At 42.6% G+C, this 18,026-nt stretch overlaps 1 protein-coding gene across 1 annotated transcript; it reads right to left on the bottom strand.

The window, feature by feature from the left end:
* Positions 1-46: 46 nt before the first annotated feature.
* On the bottom strand, positions 47-17,740 carry LOC105683197 (acetylcholine receptor subunit alpha-like 2). The gene is made up of 8 exons (XM_012395630.3): positions 15,968-17,740; positions 15,135-15,374; positions 7,215-7,259; positions 5,044-5,153; positions 3,419-3,599; positions 2,644-3,340; positions 1,646-1,875; positions 47-1,280 (listed from the first exon to the last, which is right to left on the bottom strand). Exons 2-8 carry the CDS (start codon positions 15,312-15,314, stop codon positions 1,083-1,085), a joined length of 1,641 nt encoding a protein of 546 aa, XP_012251053.2. The 5' UTR covers positions 15,315-15,374; positions 15,968-17,740; the 3' UTR covers positions 47-1,082.
* Between the last annotated feature and the right edge of the window lie 286 nt (positions 17,741-18,026).

Genomic DNA, 18,026 nt, shown 5'->3' with positions numbered 1-18,026 from the left:
AAATGGAAACTCGGTCTTCTTAATAAATGGTGTCGAACACACAAAATTTATTCGTCTTATAGGAGTTTATTTTTATCAAGAGTTACATATTAAATAATTTGGTTATAGTATTCACCCTCAACGACTCCTACATTCTTAAATAGAAAAGATTTGATTCTTCCATTAAATTCTATTATCGTCACGTACCTTCCGCTCATCCTCTTCACCGTCCTGATCCGAATACCGTCCAAATCCCATTTACAATAAGACTAATTTGAGCGCCTCGTGAATCATTTTATCGAAGATTATACAATAATCAGTAATTAGTTATAATAATTTATTACAATAATTCAGTTTTATCTTTTCTTTTTTGTTTTTCCATGTTTTATCATTAATAATACTATTATATTAATTGGCACCGTTGCATTACATGATTTTTGATAAAATTTTTCGCTATTACGAAAAAAGGAAATTCAGATTATTTACCACGCAGTAATTAGTACGTACACACCTAATATACCTACATTAACAAGATCATTTTATCTCAATGAATGTTAAGGCTCGATCAAAATTCAGTGCTTAATTAATGAGATCGACGTGCGTTTCACGTATAGGATGAATTTTTCATAAGATGAATGAACGCATGACTTGTCTGCTTTTTCTCTGACAACTTCATAATTCTACGTGGTGGAACATCGCGTACAAACGAGAGATTTACAAATTCACCATTCCACTTCTAGTATGTATGTATAATATATATATATTCTTTTTTTTCTGTATAATCAGATAATTTAATTTATCTCACTTTTTTTATTTTTCCTTCACCGAAAGAGAAAATGGCGACCTTCAACAACGCACCTACATAGAGATGAGTATATGAACGTAAATTTTAAAACTCACCCGTAGTCGACTAACGAAATAGTGGCCCTTATAAAACCAGAATATTCAGAATTCGGCGCCTTGAATATCGGCTTCTACTTCGGGGTGAGCCCTCGTTTCTATTTTTGTAATTGATATAGATAATAACTCGATATCAGAAAATGTATGGCTGAATCGATCCGAGTGTAAAAACTCCGGTCAAAATCTCCTCCCCGTTGTTAGGCCTAAAGTAAGTCCTGATCAGGTGGTAGGAACTGTTGCTGAGCAACCGACGAGAGCACCATGTCTATCGGTTTTGTGTCATCGTACAAAGCTGGTGCTTCGCCTAAGATGGCAAAAGTTCCGACTATAGAGGCGATTGTGAATATCCACAAGAATAGCCGGTCGAGCACCATGGCCACAAAGCCCCAATCTTGATCTTCCTGTGGGAGAATTACGTACCAACTAACAATGCGTGAGATGAAAGGTTGGAGGCTCACGTTTCAGTAAAAAAAAAAATGTGTGTTGAAGAGAAGGAAGAAAAAAAAAAAAAAAGAAAAATCTCAAAATCCGCTTTTAGAAATTATGTGGAAATTCATTTTCATCGGAATATTTTCGGAATCGTTTGTCATGCGACAAAGAGGAGACGGTCCATCCCGTTTCAAATTCACCTGGATAATTTAGGATGCGTGCATTTGAAAAAACAAGTACAGAAGAGAAAAGTTTGATATGGGCAGACAATTTAAACTGTTTTGATTCTTGTTTCCGTTCGGCAGTTTTTCAGGAAAGGTAAAACGAGATTTCTTACAGCGTTGAATTCGTCCTGACGTTGTATGTGATGCTGGATGAACATCACGTTGTGAAGTGCCTTCTCCAACTCGAAGGGATACTTTTTTCTCGGTGTAACGTCACTCATACTCTCGTCGAGACCGGACATTACCGAGGGTAGCCCGTTGTATCCGCCTATGGCACCTCCAAGGGCACCGACCAGTCCTGAGAACCTGTTGTGCGCCGTTGTTGTATGGAGCCCGTTACATCCTGTTTGAAAATCAATTATCAAACTTATCCTGGATTCGGTTACTCCACATTCTATGTAAGTACCTACATCACGATCGGTTGTTTCCCGACAACTATCGAGATCGCTATTATCACAAAGTTACGCTCAAACTTTGTTGTACGGTAGGGAAGAGATCATTTGTTACTCGAACTCAAGGAGTGATATCTTACGGCAGCCTCAACTTGACATGGTCCCCGTAGAACCCTGCGTTCTACGGATGTGCGCTTGTAGTACACACACACGCACGCACAAGTATATATATATTATATATATGTATACATACAGATCTATCTATATATAAAGCTGCGGGGGTTTTACGCGTAGGTCCTAATCTTGATACCGTGATGCTCATTTTCATGATTGATGCGCCCGACAGGAACAAGGGACAGAGACAGTCAACTTCCGCACGAAGTCACGTCAGGCCGGCTATATGCGAGCTTTGTTTAATTGGTGCAAAGTTTCAAGTTAACTTTACGAGATGAAACGGTATACATATATTCGGAGGTGGGTAGGTATACCCAGTTGTCAAACCGACTTGTGAATTTGATTCAAGAAATTTGCTAACTAGCGCGGTTGGATTAATTCGTCACTCGTCGCCAATCACGGCCTTTCAAAATCAATTGGCCAATACTGAAGTATATTTAGTGACGTTTGCCGAGTTGTCGATTCGGGTATCGTTGCATGAAAGAAATTTGAAAAAACTTCCACATCTTAACTACGCTGCGACTGACGATCGTTTTTTGACTCACCACCGGGTCGCTGATGCCGCATGGAATCCGGAGACGAGACTCTGGAGGATGCCTGTGCCGCAGCGGCAACGGCGGAGTTGAATTTATTTTTCTTGTTACTGCGACTTCTGCCTTGTATCTTGTGGGCGGCTAGGTCGTTCAGAAGGTCGTCCGGGACTCTCATGAGTAAGAGTTTCGGTAATCTTCGTATGAAAACCTTTCTAACCCAAGGTGCCATTTTGTGAGTACTCGGTTTCCGGTAGTGAACGTTTAAAATTATAATTGTAATAACGACGGAAAGACCGACGAGAAGCATAGTGAACAAGAGATATTTTCCCAATAGCGGAAGAGCGAGAGATGTCGAAGGAATAATTTCTGATATAAGGAGAAAGAACATAGTTTGCGATAGGAGTATACTTATGCAGAGGGCAATTTTTTCACCGGAATCCGCCGGTAGGTAGAAAACAAGGACAGATAGGTAGGAAATACTGACGCAAGGTACGATCAGATTCACCGTGTAAAAGAGGGTCTTGCGTCTGAGGGTGATGTTGAAAAATATATCCGGGTATGGCTCCGTACAACAGGGATAGTATTTCTCATGACGTTCAGCCGGCACTCCCAAAATGTCCCATTCCACGCTAGGGTAATACTCCCGTAAGTCGATTCCCACCTCGACGTTGTTGTCTCCCATATTTTGATTAATGTGCTTCAGATCGATCTGCATAATTGAGTCGGGATTACTTCAGCATTGAGCCAATTACGATGGGTAGACTCGAACGAACGACATAAATTATACCTGAAACCCGTCGTACGTCCAAGAACCGAATTTCATGAAGCAAGTTTGTTGATCGAACGGAAAATATCTGACGTCAATTTCGCAGGAGGATTTGAAGATCGCCGGCGGAGTCCAGAGTACCTTACCCGTGTGATGAAGCACCGCTTTCGTCATGGTGGTTACTCCGTACTCACCGTCGGCACTGAAAAGTAATAAAAAAAAAAAAAATATCACGCCCCTTGGAGGTAACATTCGCTAAATTCATCTCGGATCAACATCCGAAAGAGTTGCCTACGGCTACTTGCCCATTAAAGTCAATTTACTATACGTATATAGTCCGTGTGGGTTTTCAACTAATAAAAGGATTTTCGTAGTAACGTCAGCTGGAACCTGGCACAAGTAATTCGAATATTACAGAATTCCGTTCAGTTTGTGGAAAAAGGGCCGAATTCCGAAGACCCCAGATTGAAGTTGATGACGAAGTTTTATTTACAAGTAGTAAGCTACGTAAGTTATCTAGTTGGAGATAAACAAAAAAATGATTGTGGAAAATCTGCTGGTAGAATAATAATCTCAGTTTACCGACTAGGTGTAACTGCTGCGCGCTATATAGAAATTATTACACGTAACCAAGTACGTAATTTGGATTGATGAAAATGCCAGTCAAGTGCATAGCAAGTAGTTTCCAAAGTACTATTAACCGATACATATAACTTAACGAAAGTCAGCAGCATACCCAACTTGAATTTATTCCCCGTTAGCGTTCGCAACAATAATTATATCGAGTGAATCGTTCTTTCAGTTTTGCCACTAGTCGATATTTCATCAATTATTTCTGGACAACCATAGTGAAGCCTGTCCACGAGATGTCGGATAGTTTGTGGAAAAATTCAGTCAGTAAATTTCACAGAATTTCCGTCTATCCCCTTCAAGACCCTCGCGTGGATAGGTTCGCGTATATTTCGTGGAAAATGGTGGCCCAGCCTAGCAAACACAGACGTGATATATATTTCATGTTCCGTTTTGTATAAATCGGCGAATAAGCCCGGATGATGTTTGGTTGAATCTAACAAATTCGCGAGGTTGTCAGCTAGGATCGCATAATGTTCCCATAGGTACTTCCATGTTTTATCAACAAAGCAAACTGTCGGTTTGACACAATTACTTTTGTAAATACGCTAATGACTATTTGCGAGTAGTATAGACGGTATGATTATTATTGTTATATCTCATGAATTTATGTAGCTTGTATCATAACCATCCGAAGAAATTCAACTCATCTGACTGCGTGAAAGTGGTACAAACTCAATCTACGGAAATTTATATCGCTGTCATAAAATTCAAAATTATTTCAACATTAGCGAAGTTTGGCGTTATGCTTCTGCGGAACGTTGGAGGTCAGGATAAAGTCAAAATTGTCAAATCTAAATCGACACACTCCGTACGACAGTAATTAATCTTTGAAATTCAGATTTATTTTTTCGCGCGTCCCAGGTTCTCTCTACCCTTCGATTCCCCGGAGACCCCCTCAGACCCTTTCGGTGGCCTCCTCCGTCCCTTAAGAGGAATGTTATCCAACCTTCGATAAAAGAGTGAGACAAAGAAGAGAAGAGAAAATATGAATAATAGCTGCAAGGCACACTTACTTGTTGTAAAGAACGATGTCCGGAAGCCAAATATGTTCACTTGGAACGTAGAGTTCCGTAACGCCGCCGTACTCCGAGGGATCCCACTTGAACTTGTGATCTTGCCATTCCTGGAAAATGGTGAGAAAATGTGTTCCTACGGAGTTTATCGAAAGAGTGTTTCACGATTCATGCCCCTGTGCAGTCGTTCGTCACTGATTTCGTCTGGGAACGCGCGTGGGAACTCTCTTTCGTATAACGCATCGCGATATGCGACCACCGTCTTTATTCTAAACGAAAGCTTAAATTCCCTGAGTAATTAGAGGGAGCATGTGGGCATGATGAAGCACTCTCCTAGGTAATCCCTGATCTATGTATGCGACGTCCGGTGACCCAGGGGTTCGGTTAGATCGAGTATATTTTAACCTAGTTCCATCCAAACTTCGTGATTCAAATCAATTTGAATTTATTTGAATTGTAAATTATCACTGATAAAGTGCTCTCTCGTCTTTGTTCCGCGCGCGCCAATAACAGTGAATATATGGATTGTACTTATGTGACACCTGAAAAATTTCACATCCTATGCGCGTCGGGCAAAATTCTCAATATTTTCACCGAACGAAAATCCCATCTTTTCCACCTTTTTTTCCATACCCCCTCGATTACCACCCTTTCGATTCTTCGATTTGTTACAGGAACGATTGAATTTCACTTTGGGCGAATGATGAAGTTTTCGTAAAAATTTTGTTTCGCTGCAACCGAAAAATTTCTACAAAGAATTTCATTGTTAATGGTTGTTATCTTGATGTATTTCGCAATCTATTTCACGAAGTTTAAATTTCCATCAAATCCCGATTCACTTCGCGTATAATTTCTCAAAATTACTTCCCAGTATTCATTTCACGTGCAACGGACTACGGACGTAGGTTTTGAGGCTTTATAATGTAGAACGTCGACTCCAGAACTGGCTGACCACATAACGACCTTACTACTGGATTCCGCTTTCGCTCTCCCTCTACTTCCTTTCCCGAGTCGTTTTCAATGCAGTAGCTTAGCGAGGGATTTCATTAAGTTCAATTCGATTTCGTATCCATGTCGCTTGCATTTGCATAATTAAACAAAGCAGAAAAAACAAAGGATGTTTAGGGATCGGCGGAGTTCGTTGGATATACGTTATGCAGAGTTCGTAGATGAAAAACTGAAGCGCTGATTTTCAGCTGAGAATTTTTCCCGAGTAACCGATGCGAACGTTGAAACGTTCGATTAAGTTTATCCCGTCGTCGAGTACCGTGAGTACGCGTACGAACTTTTTTCGGGTTTTTTTTTGTGAACGTTCGTCTCGCGTGTCGGTCGAACGTGAAGGTATCGTCGACCTCGTAGTCGTTGGGATCCGTCGCAGGCACGCATGTCTCGAACGAATTGAGATTTCTTCTAATATGAACGATCTAGTAGATTTTTAGGGAGAGATTTCACGAGGGGTATAAGCACAAATTGCGGCGAAAAAAAAAAAAAAAGAACAACTCATAATCGCCGCATACGGAGTCGACTTCGGTCGAGTAGAAATTATTTCATCGTACATCTACCGGTGGGTCGTTCTCACTCGAATTTTATCCGGAAACTTTCCCTCCTTTGTAGAAAGTCTTAAGCGATTTAATTGCGCGCGTCCGAGTCGTTTGGCATCTTCCTGAATTTTCGGGGTATGAAGTAAAAAGAATCGCGCGTCCTCCGCGCTCGAACCCTCCGCGCTAAGATATATAAATTAGATGAAACATTCCACGGAAAGCAGTGTCTGCCTCCTACCCCGGTCGCTCCCTCTTTCCATAATCCTGCACTCCGACCGAACGTTTGTCTTTTTCTCTCGTGGACAGCTTTCTTTGCTTCGCGTACGGAGGGAAACGCGAAATTTAAGACTTGAGTGGCGTATTTAGGGGCAACGGAATAAAGAGGTCATCTGGGTATTTGCTCCGAGCCTTCCGCCGCGCTCTTCGTAGAGCGATAATATAAATCGTTAGAGAAATGACCCAGAGAATTACGGAAGGAATATCCGAAGCCGGAGAAATTCAACGTTCTTCAAGTACCGCGGTATAAAACGCTGTCGCGAAGCAACATCAAAATACGTTGGAGACACCAGAAATCCCCGGATATTAAACGTGACAAATATTAATGAAGATAATTTTGTGTTATTCACTTACGTGTTCCAGCCAAACATTCGTCGTCAAGATTTGGTCCTTCAGATTCTGAAACACGGAAGGTGGACGAGTTTCAGCTTGGGACTAATTGAATTATTATTCATGATGTCGTGATACACGAGACAATAAATACTCATTCTGGCGTACACTCGTTCATTCGAAACAAGTAGTTTCGGTGTAACGTACATGCGTAGCTCGCAGTCAACTCGATCGGCGGTGATGAAAAAGAGGTCTCGAATTTAAAGGCATTTTTATTTCTCAATTCGCGGGCCGGCGATTAGTCTCCGTCCTCTCGGTGGGCGCGTTGCGAGCTTGTTATGTATAAAATTCGCATAACCGGGCGTGTACCCCGGTTGTACGGAGGGGCGAATACGGAGAGGTGTACAGCGACAACGTCCCCGAGGAGCTCGGATTAAATGCGTCAGCAGGAATGGAATCGGGAAGCGTGACGCGGTAACGTGGTAACGTTTCGAGCTGTGGCGCATCATGCTCGGTATTACAAGGCCGGAAGCCCCTCGTACCTCGTTTTCCCTTCTCCCTGTCCTCGGCCGGGATATCTTGGACTCCTCGCGGCACCCCGACGCTCATAGCGGCAGGGAATTTGTTTAACGTAAAGTTGGACAAAAACAATACGGATACGCGTGGGAGGTCCTGTTAAACTTGGATGAAATAAACACACGGGCACGAAAAAAACTCGACTCAGGAGCCGACGGGAAGCGGATCGAGCGAACCGAACCGAATATCGTCGGAGACGAGACGGCGCAAATTCTCTTCTTTAAAAATTTACCAAAAAAAAAAAAAACAAAAAAAAAAAGTCCCAGATCTAATCCTATAAAGACAATTGCACTGCGCCCGGACCTCCGGAACTGTACGGAAATTTGTTTCCTCCTCGCGACCGTTGGTACCAACATGTCCCCCGTGCGATCAAGAACAAATTACCGTTACGACCTCCAGGAATACGACCCGAATCCCCGCAGGCGGTGTAAACTTATCCAAAATAGCGGGAATTCAACTTTCTTTCTTTTTTTTTTTTCTTTTCGTTTTTCTTTTCGGGGTTAAGTTTACCACCCCCCGGTGCACCGCTCTTATGTCGCTGCGCGATGGTTGACGTAGGTAATCCTTAGTTACTAACTCTTTTCGCGCCGTGAGTTGCGGGTGGAACTCTGAACGTCTGTCACTGGGTCAAGCGTACTCTCAACGTCAACGGTTTCTCCATATATCTACGTTTAACGTACACGGAAGGTATGAGAAAATACCAACACTCGTTAAACTCGAACATACACGACGAGGGATAGCTATTATTTACATAAATACATAGCTACGAGTCGTAAATATGAATTTATAAATAAACATACGAAAGACAATAGGGTGAATGGAGTATATGTTTTACAAAAAAAAAAAGAGGGGGAAAAAAAATGTGGATGTCGGATACGAATGGATAAAAATAGGGAATTCAATCTCTTTTTCTCGTTGTTTGTATTGAAAAATTTTTCACGCGTTGAACGATAACGTGTCCGATCGATAAATTGCGATTGTGTCAATGCTCTGAAAGAAGAGTGCCTTTAAAAGTATGTACGCGAACCCACGGCGAGCTTATACGCAGGGTTGAATCGTTAACAAAATAATGACGAGGTGATGAGTGCTTCGCCGCGGAGAGCCTTCTTAATTTCAAAGAGCGAGAATTTTAATAAAACTACGGAGGCGATCCGGAGGCTCAAAGGAAGATGATATGGACTTCTGCCTCCTCAGTCCCTTTGCCTTCGCCAGCCTTTTTTACAGCTATTGACAATCACTTTTCTAACCCTGTGTTCTTCTTTTCCCCGTATCCTACCGTTTTCGAATTTCTCTTTTCTTTCATTTTCATCCCTTCAGTTTTATTTATTTTTTCATTTTACGCGTATTGTGATCGCCGTCTTTTGTTTGGCTCTTGATCGCGCGGCGACACGGGTCGCCCGAGTTCTTAGCGCCCGTTTTCAATTTCGTCGCTCTTTCAGTTCACCCTGTTTACCCCAATACTTACACGCCCCTGAACCCTCGCCTCGAACTCTACGGGTTTTCAGGTACATGTAAAAAATATGAAATTGAATCGCCTATGTAACAGAACGGCGTAACGGGGACGCAATATACCTACACAAGTCTCTACGTAATTCGCATTTCAATTCCATTACCTGTATACCAGATTACCGTGAATCTTTTTTCTTCCTTATTCAATGTGAGAATAATGAGTAAATAAAATCCGAGTCGCACGGTATCGCCTGATCTAGAATCGTTGGGGATCCGGAAAAAAATAAAGTCGAGGCTCTCCGAAGTCGTAGATACGCTGCACAGGAAACGCCGAAGTCTGGAGAAACAGAACTGGGAAATATGAAGTTTATTATATTGCTCGGTACCACATAGACGTGATGCAGATAAATAGGCACGGTTTTATAGCCCGGAGCATTGAATTGCAAATTGCAATTACCCGGGGGCAAGTGGAATTCGAATTATTTTCATTGGAAAGCAATGAATTAAATTAACCGCCTTCGATCGAAACCGAATATCGTCAATACAGGCGGACTAGATGACGGCGAATCAAACGCTGCGGGAGAAGAATAAAACAAAGATTTCGAAAGCGAAGCTGAAGAGGCACGAACAATACGACTATTCGGTTGCTTGGGCGCACAACAACGCGTAAGCGGGATATAAATGAGATCGTAATTGATAGAGATTTGGTGAGTCAACGGTGCCAAATTCTAACTAACCAGGCGGACCGGATAATGAATCTCATACAGCTCTCCTTCCCCCACAGGATATACAACGTACATATATTATGTATTCTAACGCACACCTAGTATGTAAACGTACCCACGTACACTCCTCGTCTAAATATACAGCTGTACAACCACGTGATGGAGGGAAGTTTACTCCACCTCCTCTATTCCTTTTTTTTTTTTTTTTAGGTCAGTGGATGTAGCCGCCCGTTTCTAAGCGGCGTCGAGTTCAACGTCAGCGTCGTTTAACCGAGGAGAGAAAGTAAAGCAGTTCTGAAAATTCTTCAGTTTCAATAAAATTCGGGTGAACAAATAGGCGCGAGTGACGCGCGTCTTTCATTTTTTTATAACCGTCCCTTTTCACATCGTCGTTCGTTTCCTCCGTCTCTGCGCTATTTATGCACTTCCTTTTCAGCAAATTAATCCTTAACAAATTAGTGAATACATTGGGGTTTACCGGTTTTAGGGTCGCGGGGAATCGCGCGTAGCGGGTCACTGAGCAGGAAACAATTGTTTTTCTTTATCGCGATTATCTTAATTACACCGAATAACTTGGGTGTTCCTAAAATTTATCGTTTCGAGTTTACCGGAATCGCGACGATTATATAAAAGCTAAGAATTAATGCGGGTACGCAAAAATTCCGTCAGTTTACTTTTAATTTTATGCACTCCACGCGTTGCGGAGTGTATATAATGTATATTAATTATAAGTAAATTTATACGTCGGTTGGGATAGACACGGACTTTCGAATGCACCATAATTCAGAAGAATCGGGTACCGGACAGTTTTCCGGCGCTCGACACGGAGCGACGCATATGAGATACGAGTTATGAGAAAAAAAAATACACAAACAAAAAAAGCTCGCAACGAAAAATAATACATGAAGAGTCATTGGAACCACGCGCTAATATTCTCCGTACCGCCGTGTTCATCGTTGTTTGTTCGTTGAATAAATGGCGATGAAAAAAACAAAAAAAAAAGAGATAAATCGATGTCATTTAATAGATCGATAATTCGTGACGAAATCTTTTGATTCATTTCACACAAATGGGAACCACTTAATGGCATTGGGGAAAACATTCGCGAAGGATCGAGAGCGGGGAACTAAAGGGGATGTCGGCCATAGGGGTGGCGGTGGGGGAATCACAATCCACGGTTCGGGATTTAAGGGGTCGCCCTATTGTTATATCGACGAGAAGTACAAGGAACTATTTTTCGCGCGTTTTGTTTTCCTTAACGATGTGCTGGAAATGAAGAGGAAGACCGTCCGGCGTGAGTTAATGGCGAAACAGATGACACATTATCCATATCGTGGTGAACGTTGTCTCGTATTTTTTGCGAAACGTACAGAGAATAATCTATATTTCGGTCAAAATGTAACTCGACCGAATCAACGAGCACGTCTTGGAACGGAACGAAATGGAATATTTTTGACGGGTGGCCATCGACTTTCCTAGCTCTAATTGGTAATCCGAGCATAATCAACTGAACTTCGAATTACACGCACGTAACAAATCGCGAGTGATCGGCATGGCGCTGAAAATTGCGAAAGTTAACGTTTTAATTGTGCAAACCTAACGCTAGGAAATATCCTGATACAAAGGACGCAAAGGTGGAAAAGTTTTTCGCGTTGTCCGACCAAGCGAGTGGGAAGCCTCCAACCGAGACTAAAAGTACATCGCTGCTGCACTACTCGGTAATTATTAGCAACTCTCCATTGAACAGTATTATTGGCGTTTATATATATATATAACTCCGTTTTATAACATCAGAGCGGTTTGTTAGGTAGAAAGTAAGTTCGGTATTAGCGAATTCGTCGGCATTAGTTTCGATTGCCTTCACTTTATTTGTACTTTTATTTCCCTCCCTCCGTCTTGAGCTTTTCTTGTTTTCATCGCTTCGTGATAGCAGGATCCAGAGTTATACGTACCACCGCCACCATGTCAGAAGTTCGTTAATCCCGTCAAATTTAGGGTAGAGTAGTTTTATTGCTCCTATGCTCGTATACCGTTACGTGACCCAAGTACGAAATATGTATTATTTTGCCGGTATAGTCCGAGGCGAAAGAATTCGGCTCTTATTGTGTGTTTTGTATATCGATTCAACGGGACGAGGGCGAAAGATTGTCAAAATTCGTACCGTACTCGCATTTTTCGTCCACGATGCGGTAAGACGACGAGCGTACGACACAGCTTCAATAATGAGGAGTGCAATGCACAATATTCGACCGTTAAAAAAACAAAAAAATGATAAGCACCGCCGGAAGACACATCGTAGTCAGCTCATGCCTGCACACACATGAGATAAGGAAGTTTTCGCGAGCACATTTTCATCGACTTTCACTTGATTCAACTGGGGCTACCGTGATACCGTTTCTGGAGCACAAAGACGGTACTTCTCTTCGGTAGTTGCACTAGAATAAGTATACGCGCGCGTTATGCTTCATTGGCAAATGTTACAGCAAAAGTGGAGGAAAACAGTGTAGCGATAAAATTTCGTTCTACTTCGTGTGTTATATTGTGAAATATCACAGTTGTGTAATATTTTTAACGTCGTTCGAAGTCAGTGAAGATATTCTATCCGAATCGACGTGAAATTTGAGGGTAAGAACGCGACGGATGAAAATTTATTCGGCTGAGTGTGAAATAAAAATTTTTCAAAATAAAACAGAAAATAAAAATGAATAGAAACGTACGCTCGTGGGAGAGTGTTGAAGAAAGTTGATCGTCATCGGAGGATGAAAAAATAAAAGAAAATAATTTCAAATGATAATGGCAAATCTGAAAAATTGCCAACATAACGCAGCCAATCTCTGTCCTTATAAATGCGCACATTATATATATTTTATCAGCTTTAAATTCTGAAGCTTCTTTGGCATCAGTCGCCGCTCGTCCCTGACAACCGCAAAATCCCGGAGGACCCGGAGCAACAGGACGCAACACTTGAGTAACCACGCGTAACAAAACGACCACAGGTTTTCCCAAACAAGCCAAAGAATCCCGGTGACAAGCTATCAATTCACTACACACCTGAGGTCATCCATCAATCCATTTATCGAGCTAAGCCGATCACAGATGTTTCCCACCAGCTGCAAAATCCGTTACGCGGATGCGCGTTCAATATAAAATGGAAGATGTATCGGTTTCAAAACTCAACCGCATCTCATCGACAGAATTCTTCTCGTTTGGTTTCATTCTCCTCTTGTTTTCTCAGGAATTGAGCATTGAAAATTCATTCGTTTGACAAACCGAAGAAGCACATTGTCGTCGTCGATTTTAATTCGAACGAAAGTGAAAAACTGAACGAAAATACGACAGCGCAGTTTGTACGGTGAAGTCGGAAAACGATGGAGTGAGGTTTGCTCGTGGGCGTCCGAGCGAACGACGCTGTGGCTACGGTGGTACCGGTTTGTGTCCCAAGGGGTTCGGCGCCGCGCTGTCCCGTGTCCGGAACGGACGTTCGCTACGGTCATCAATGTCATCGAAAAAGATGCGAACTTCGAGAAGATTGAGGACAGGCTGAGAACTTTCAATATGGCCAGTTCCCCCGTCCTTCGGGAATTGAAAGACGAGTGAAAAAATGAAGATGGAAAAAGCAGAACGATGATGTAATTCGATGGGTCGTCGGGTAATTTTTGTCCCGCAGATCGATGAAACGCGCGTCAATCGAACATACGATATTTAGGAAATTTCGCGGTGCGTTACGAATTTCGTTATCCTCGGTATACATAGGTAGATATACCCGTGTGGTTGTTACATTTGTGCGACTTGGAAGTCGATATTAGTCTTTTACCTTCGTGCTCTGGTCCGATGATACCGCCACCGCTCTTATTTATGGAGGTTTCTAAAATGGCTCGTAGGGACGTACATGCCTACGGCAGCTTTGCACTTTAGGTAATCTTGTAAATAGATAGCGTCTCATATTTCAGGGTTAGTTATACCCAGAGACACGACGCGAGCCATTTCACATGCGACTTATGTGCGACCGGCTATATGCACACCCCCCGTGTACGTTTGAATATTGTTGGATTTTTCAAAGTAGCTTTATTATTCGGCATAGTTTAACTGAGCGAATTCTTTCAGAAAATACGGTAAGGGTTTGGTTATATTAAAATTCCGCCAAATGGCACACGACGCGCGTATGAGATAAAAAAAAGGAGATTCATAATGACGTGATGATAAATTTAGCCGAGGAGATAAATATCCCACATAACACGAGTCGAGAGTAGCCGCTTTTTTCGTTTCTTCAACTCGGAATCGAGTAAAATATAGGTATATCCATTCATATAGATGTAATTCGTGCTTTCGCTCCAATAAAGCTCGATTTTCATCCCGCTGGATAAAATGGCGACACTTTTTTCAGGGACTCACTCGTACTGCCGGTTCGTCGAATGTTCCCGGAATTCGTGTGCCCCACCTTGGGTCGGAGGTATCGCGATTTACGGAGGAAAAGACACCGTGCGAAATGGAAAACTGGAAGACACAATAACGGCGAATTCGCCGACGTGTGAGATTTAATTCCAGTGTTACCTGATTTGCAGTTTTTTACGTACACTACCTGTGAACGTGTATGTCTTTCGAGAAATGGGAAGTGTTGGTTCTCTCGCGAATCTCATTCACATCGGCGGTTCAAATTAATTTTCACGGTTGTCAAAACTGTCGGCCGGTTTTGCGTAAGACTGTGCGGATTTCGAGGCCCGTCACTCAGCTGGGATCGCCGTTGAAAAGTTGTCACAGACGGATTCGCCCAAAAATAATGGGCGAAGGGTCAAACTTCGATAGAGGGAAAGGCGCCCACCAACACGCTCTCGAAATTCGAAGAAAAGTGATTGTCGATTAATTGATCACGCTTGATACCGATACACCAGTAAAATCAAATCCGAGGCTTGACGATACGTATCCACGTAGTTAGATCGAATGCAATGTTATCACAGTCACGAAAATATCTGAAATAGTCTCACGCCCAGATGTTCAAACTCTGTCGTAGTTCAAGATGGTAGGTATATTAGACTTTTAAGATTTAGTCGCAAGCCACGTGAAACTCTACCCTGGGCGGTAAAACCGTACGAGCATTTTTGATTCTTGACTTTGAATCGGCGTATACTAGACGGTCTGAGAGTTGTCTGGCGGTGCGATTTGTCGCGATGTCATGCTATCGTCATAATCCACTTACCAAGTCTATGAGTTGCGACAATCTCAAACCAAGTTTGACGACCACCGTGTCGGTATTGTTGGTCACTGGGCGAATCAGACGATTGTAATTCGACAAGAGATCATCGTAGAGACGCTTCGCGTCGGGATTACCCCGGCAAATGCCCACCGTGATGACCAACAGTAGCGCGTTAGGCAGCATTTTGAAATTTCATCGAGCGTTCCCTTCCGTCAAGATGAATCCATCGAACCCGAATACTTCCTGACAACAGGACAGAACGGGAAAACAATAAAGGACAGTTACGAGCGTTGCTTGGTAGTCAGCCGGAATGGTGAATTGAGAAAATTAATGATCGCAAAACATTGCTGCGCCAAATTGATCAACATCAGCTAAATGTTGTACGATGAATAGCAACGTTGATCGAATGAATACACGAGTGTACGGAAACGTAACATCATTATCCGGATGATTATTTCGATCAATTTGTACACGACGACACGATAAATTCGTGAAATTGCGCGTTGCACTGAACAAAAAAACTGTCGCCACCGATAGTAAGAGAAATTTGGATGGTATTAAGCAATGACGTCGTAACAAACATTTTCGAAAGAAGCGTGCAGTCCGTATATTTTTATGATGTGTTGGGCACTTTACGTTTTTTGCAATAGTTTAGAAAAAAACATTCTTCGGTGGTTCGTCCGTTTAGCCATGCAGATGTAAAAAAACAAAAAAAAAAACGTCAATCGTGCTACAGATGCACGATGGAGTATGTAAGCTCGAAAAATATATCGCAAGCTCGACGCGATGGTATAAATTAATGGTGTAAAATATATCGAAGATATGATCAGACCTACCTTAACTCTGCATGTAGCCGTTCCGTTGTTTTTTTTTTTTCTTTTCTTCGATTTCTCTCGAAGTCCGTTGATTTTCGATTTGTCAACCGACGAATAATTTGGTCAGTGTTCACGTGTGATTCGCGATATGTTCGCGCGATATCGCGCGACTATTGTAAACCATTTGCGTATTTCGTGTTGAAAATCTGTTACGAAGGCTAACCTAAATCGCTACATGACACCGAGTTGTGTCAGTGCGGGATACGAGCTTCAGCCCTCTCGCCCTGTGAGGCGGGGGTTTCCGAGCTCCGTAGCGAGGGCGAGGAGTTCGCGATCCACGCAGGGAACCCCGGCGCAGACGTCGCGGGCGTCGTGACGCTGCTGGTACACCACGTGCGGTGCCACCGGGCAACAACCCTGCCTGCAACCCCTGACTGTGTCACCTTCGTTGAGTCTGCGCGATCAATAAACCGCGCAGACGCCCCTTTTAGGCGTCGCGACGCGCACCCCCGCTTTTCAGTTTCGCACCACGCAGCTTCCTTCGCTTATTATACAGCTCCAATGCCGATACACCGGTGCTACCGCTTTCCGCAGGACTCGCCCCGGATGATCGGAGAGATACGAAAGGATTTTATTGATAGTTTTTTTTCTCCATTTCTCCTTTTGACAGAATCGAATGATTCTACATCCCTTCGCCTGAGGGGGTGGAAGGGGTCTCGCGCAGGAAAAAACAAAGTCTCTCTACACGCCGCACGTTCGAGTTTGAAAATCATCCGTACACAGCGGGCTGGAGATTCGAGGCTTTTCCGACATGGCTCACGGGAGTTGACGGGGATGAAAAAAGATATACTAAAAAATTGACACCAACTGGTTGCTTCCAAACGACATATGTTAGGACTGATTGACGCGATGGTTAATACCGCGAACAAACGCCGGCATTGGATTTTAATCCAGTCTAGCTAGCGTTCTGAAAATAAAAGCGTGGTTATAACACGGTCGACATCTAAACAGCGACTATTGTTGTATACGAACGTCGGTATACATGATAGGTATGCAAAGTATACCATACGCACGTCCATAGCTGACATATAAACGCGAACTGTGTGCCTATGGATCGGCTTCACCTATACACCGGAGCAAAACCGTGCTAGAGACAAGCATCGTTGATACGGAATCGGAATATTATGCGTATTTTTATGATATGGCCTCGAAGGAATCGCCGAGATTATGCTTCTCTTCTTTTATCGTAGGGCTTGCTTTTATTACCCCTTTTTTACCTCTTTCAACGTCCGAGGTATGCGCGCGATTTGAAAATTCTTCTTACTGTTAGATCGCTGCGAGTGGCATTTCTCACTAGATTCTGCAGCGTTTCAAAGATGCGTCGGACTTTGAAACTTGCAAAGATTCTGCGTTGCAACTTTGAATTGTCAACTTCCGTTCTCACTGTTTCGGCGGTAGGGTAACTATCGGAATTAATTATCGATGATCGCGGAGGGAAACTATTGAGCATCTGAACGTGTGATTCTCTCGTTCTTTCTCATCCAAAAAATTTATTAGATGGTGGGAAAATCCAACGGACCGAAATAACCGTCGGTGAAGTATGATAAGTACGTCCAGTTTATTCGGAAGATCGCGAATCGTTCCAGATCTATAGAAGATCGTCTGGGCTGTGACAAATCGTACGAAAGAAAAAAAAACAAAAAAAAACAAATAAGATTAAAGGAGAAAAAGAAGTGAACAGCTGAACTAGGGACGGGCGGGCGTTTATATTTGTTTTCTTTACCGCGTCGTCTTACGGCTCCTCCTCACCCCTATAGGTATAACCGACCGGACCGAGAAAAGGCGAGAGAAAAATATCTCGTGTCCGCAGAGCGTGGACGAAAAATTCAATAGACAAGATAAAGTAAAAGACAAAATAAATTTAAAAAAAAACAAATAAGAAGCAATTTTTTTTTTGAAATTATAGGAATTATACCTTGTACGACAAATATCGTGTTTTCAGGCTATTTTTATCTATCGTCAATTGTCGAACTGTCGGTGTATTAGCGCGATAACGTTACGTCGGAAGAAATTTCGGAAG

Source organism: Athalia rosae, chromosome 1, assembly GCF_917208135.1.
Source record: "Athalia rosae chromosome 1, iyAthRosa1.1, whole genome shotgun sequence".
In the NCBI taxonomy this organism is placed as follows: Eukaryota; Metazoa; Arthropoda; class Insecta; order Hymenoptera; family Athaliidae; genus Athalia; species Athalia rosae.
This window is presented reverse-complemented; position numbering and strand designations above follow the sequence as displayed.

Bases quoted from the DNA above. Each gene is read 5' to 3' on its own strand.
- LOC105683197 (XM_012395630.3), bottom strand. From the start codon at position 15,314: ATGCTGCCTAACGCGCTACTGTTGGTCATCACGGTGGGCATTTGCCGG. The intron at 3,341-3,418 runs GTATAATTTATG...TCAATTATGCAG, and splicing joins GGACGTACGACGGGTTTCAG to ATCGATCTGAAGCACATTAA. The intron at 1,281-1,645 runs GTAAGAAATCTC...ATTCTCCCACAG, and splicing joins GTCAGGACGAATTCAACGCT to GAAGATCAAGATTGGGGCTT.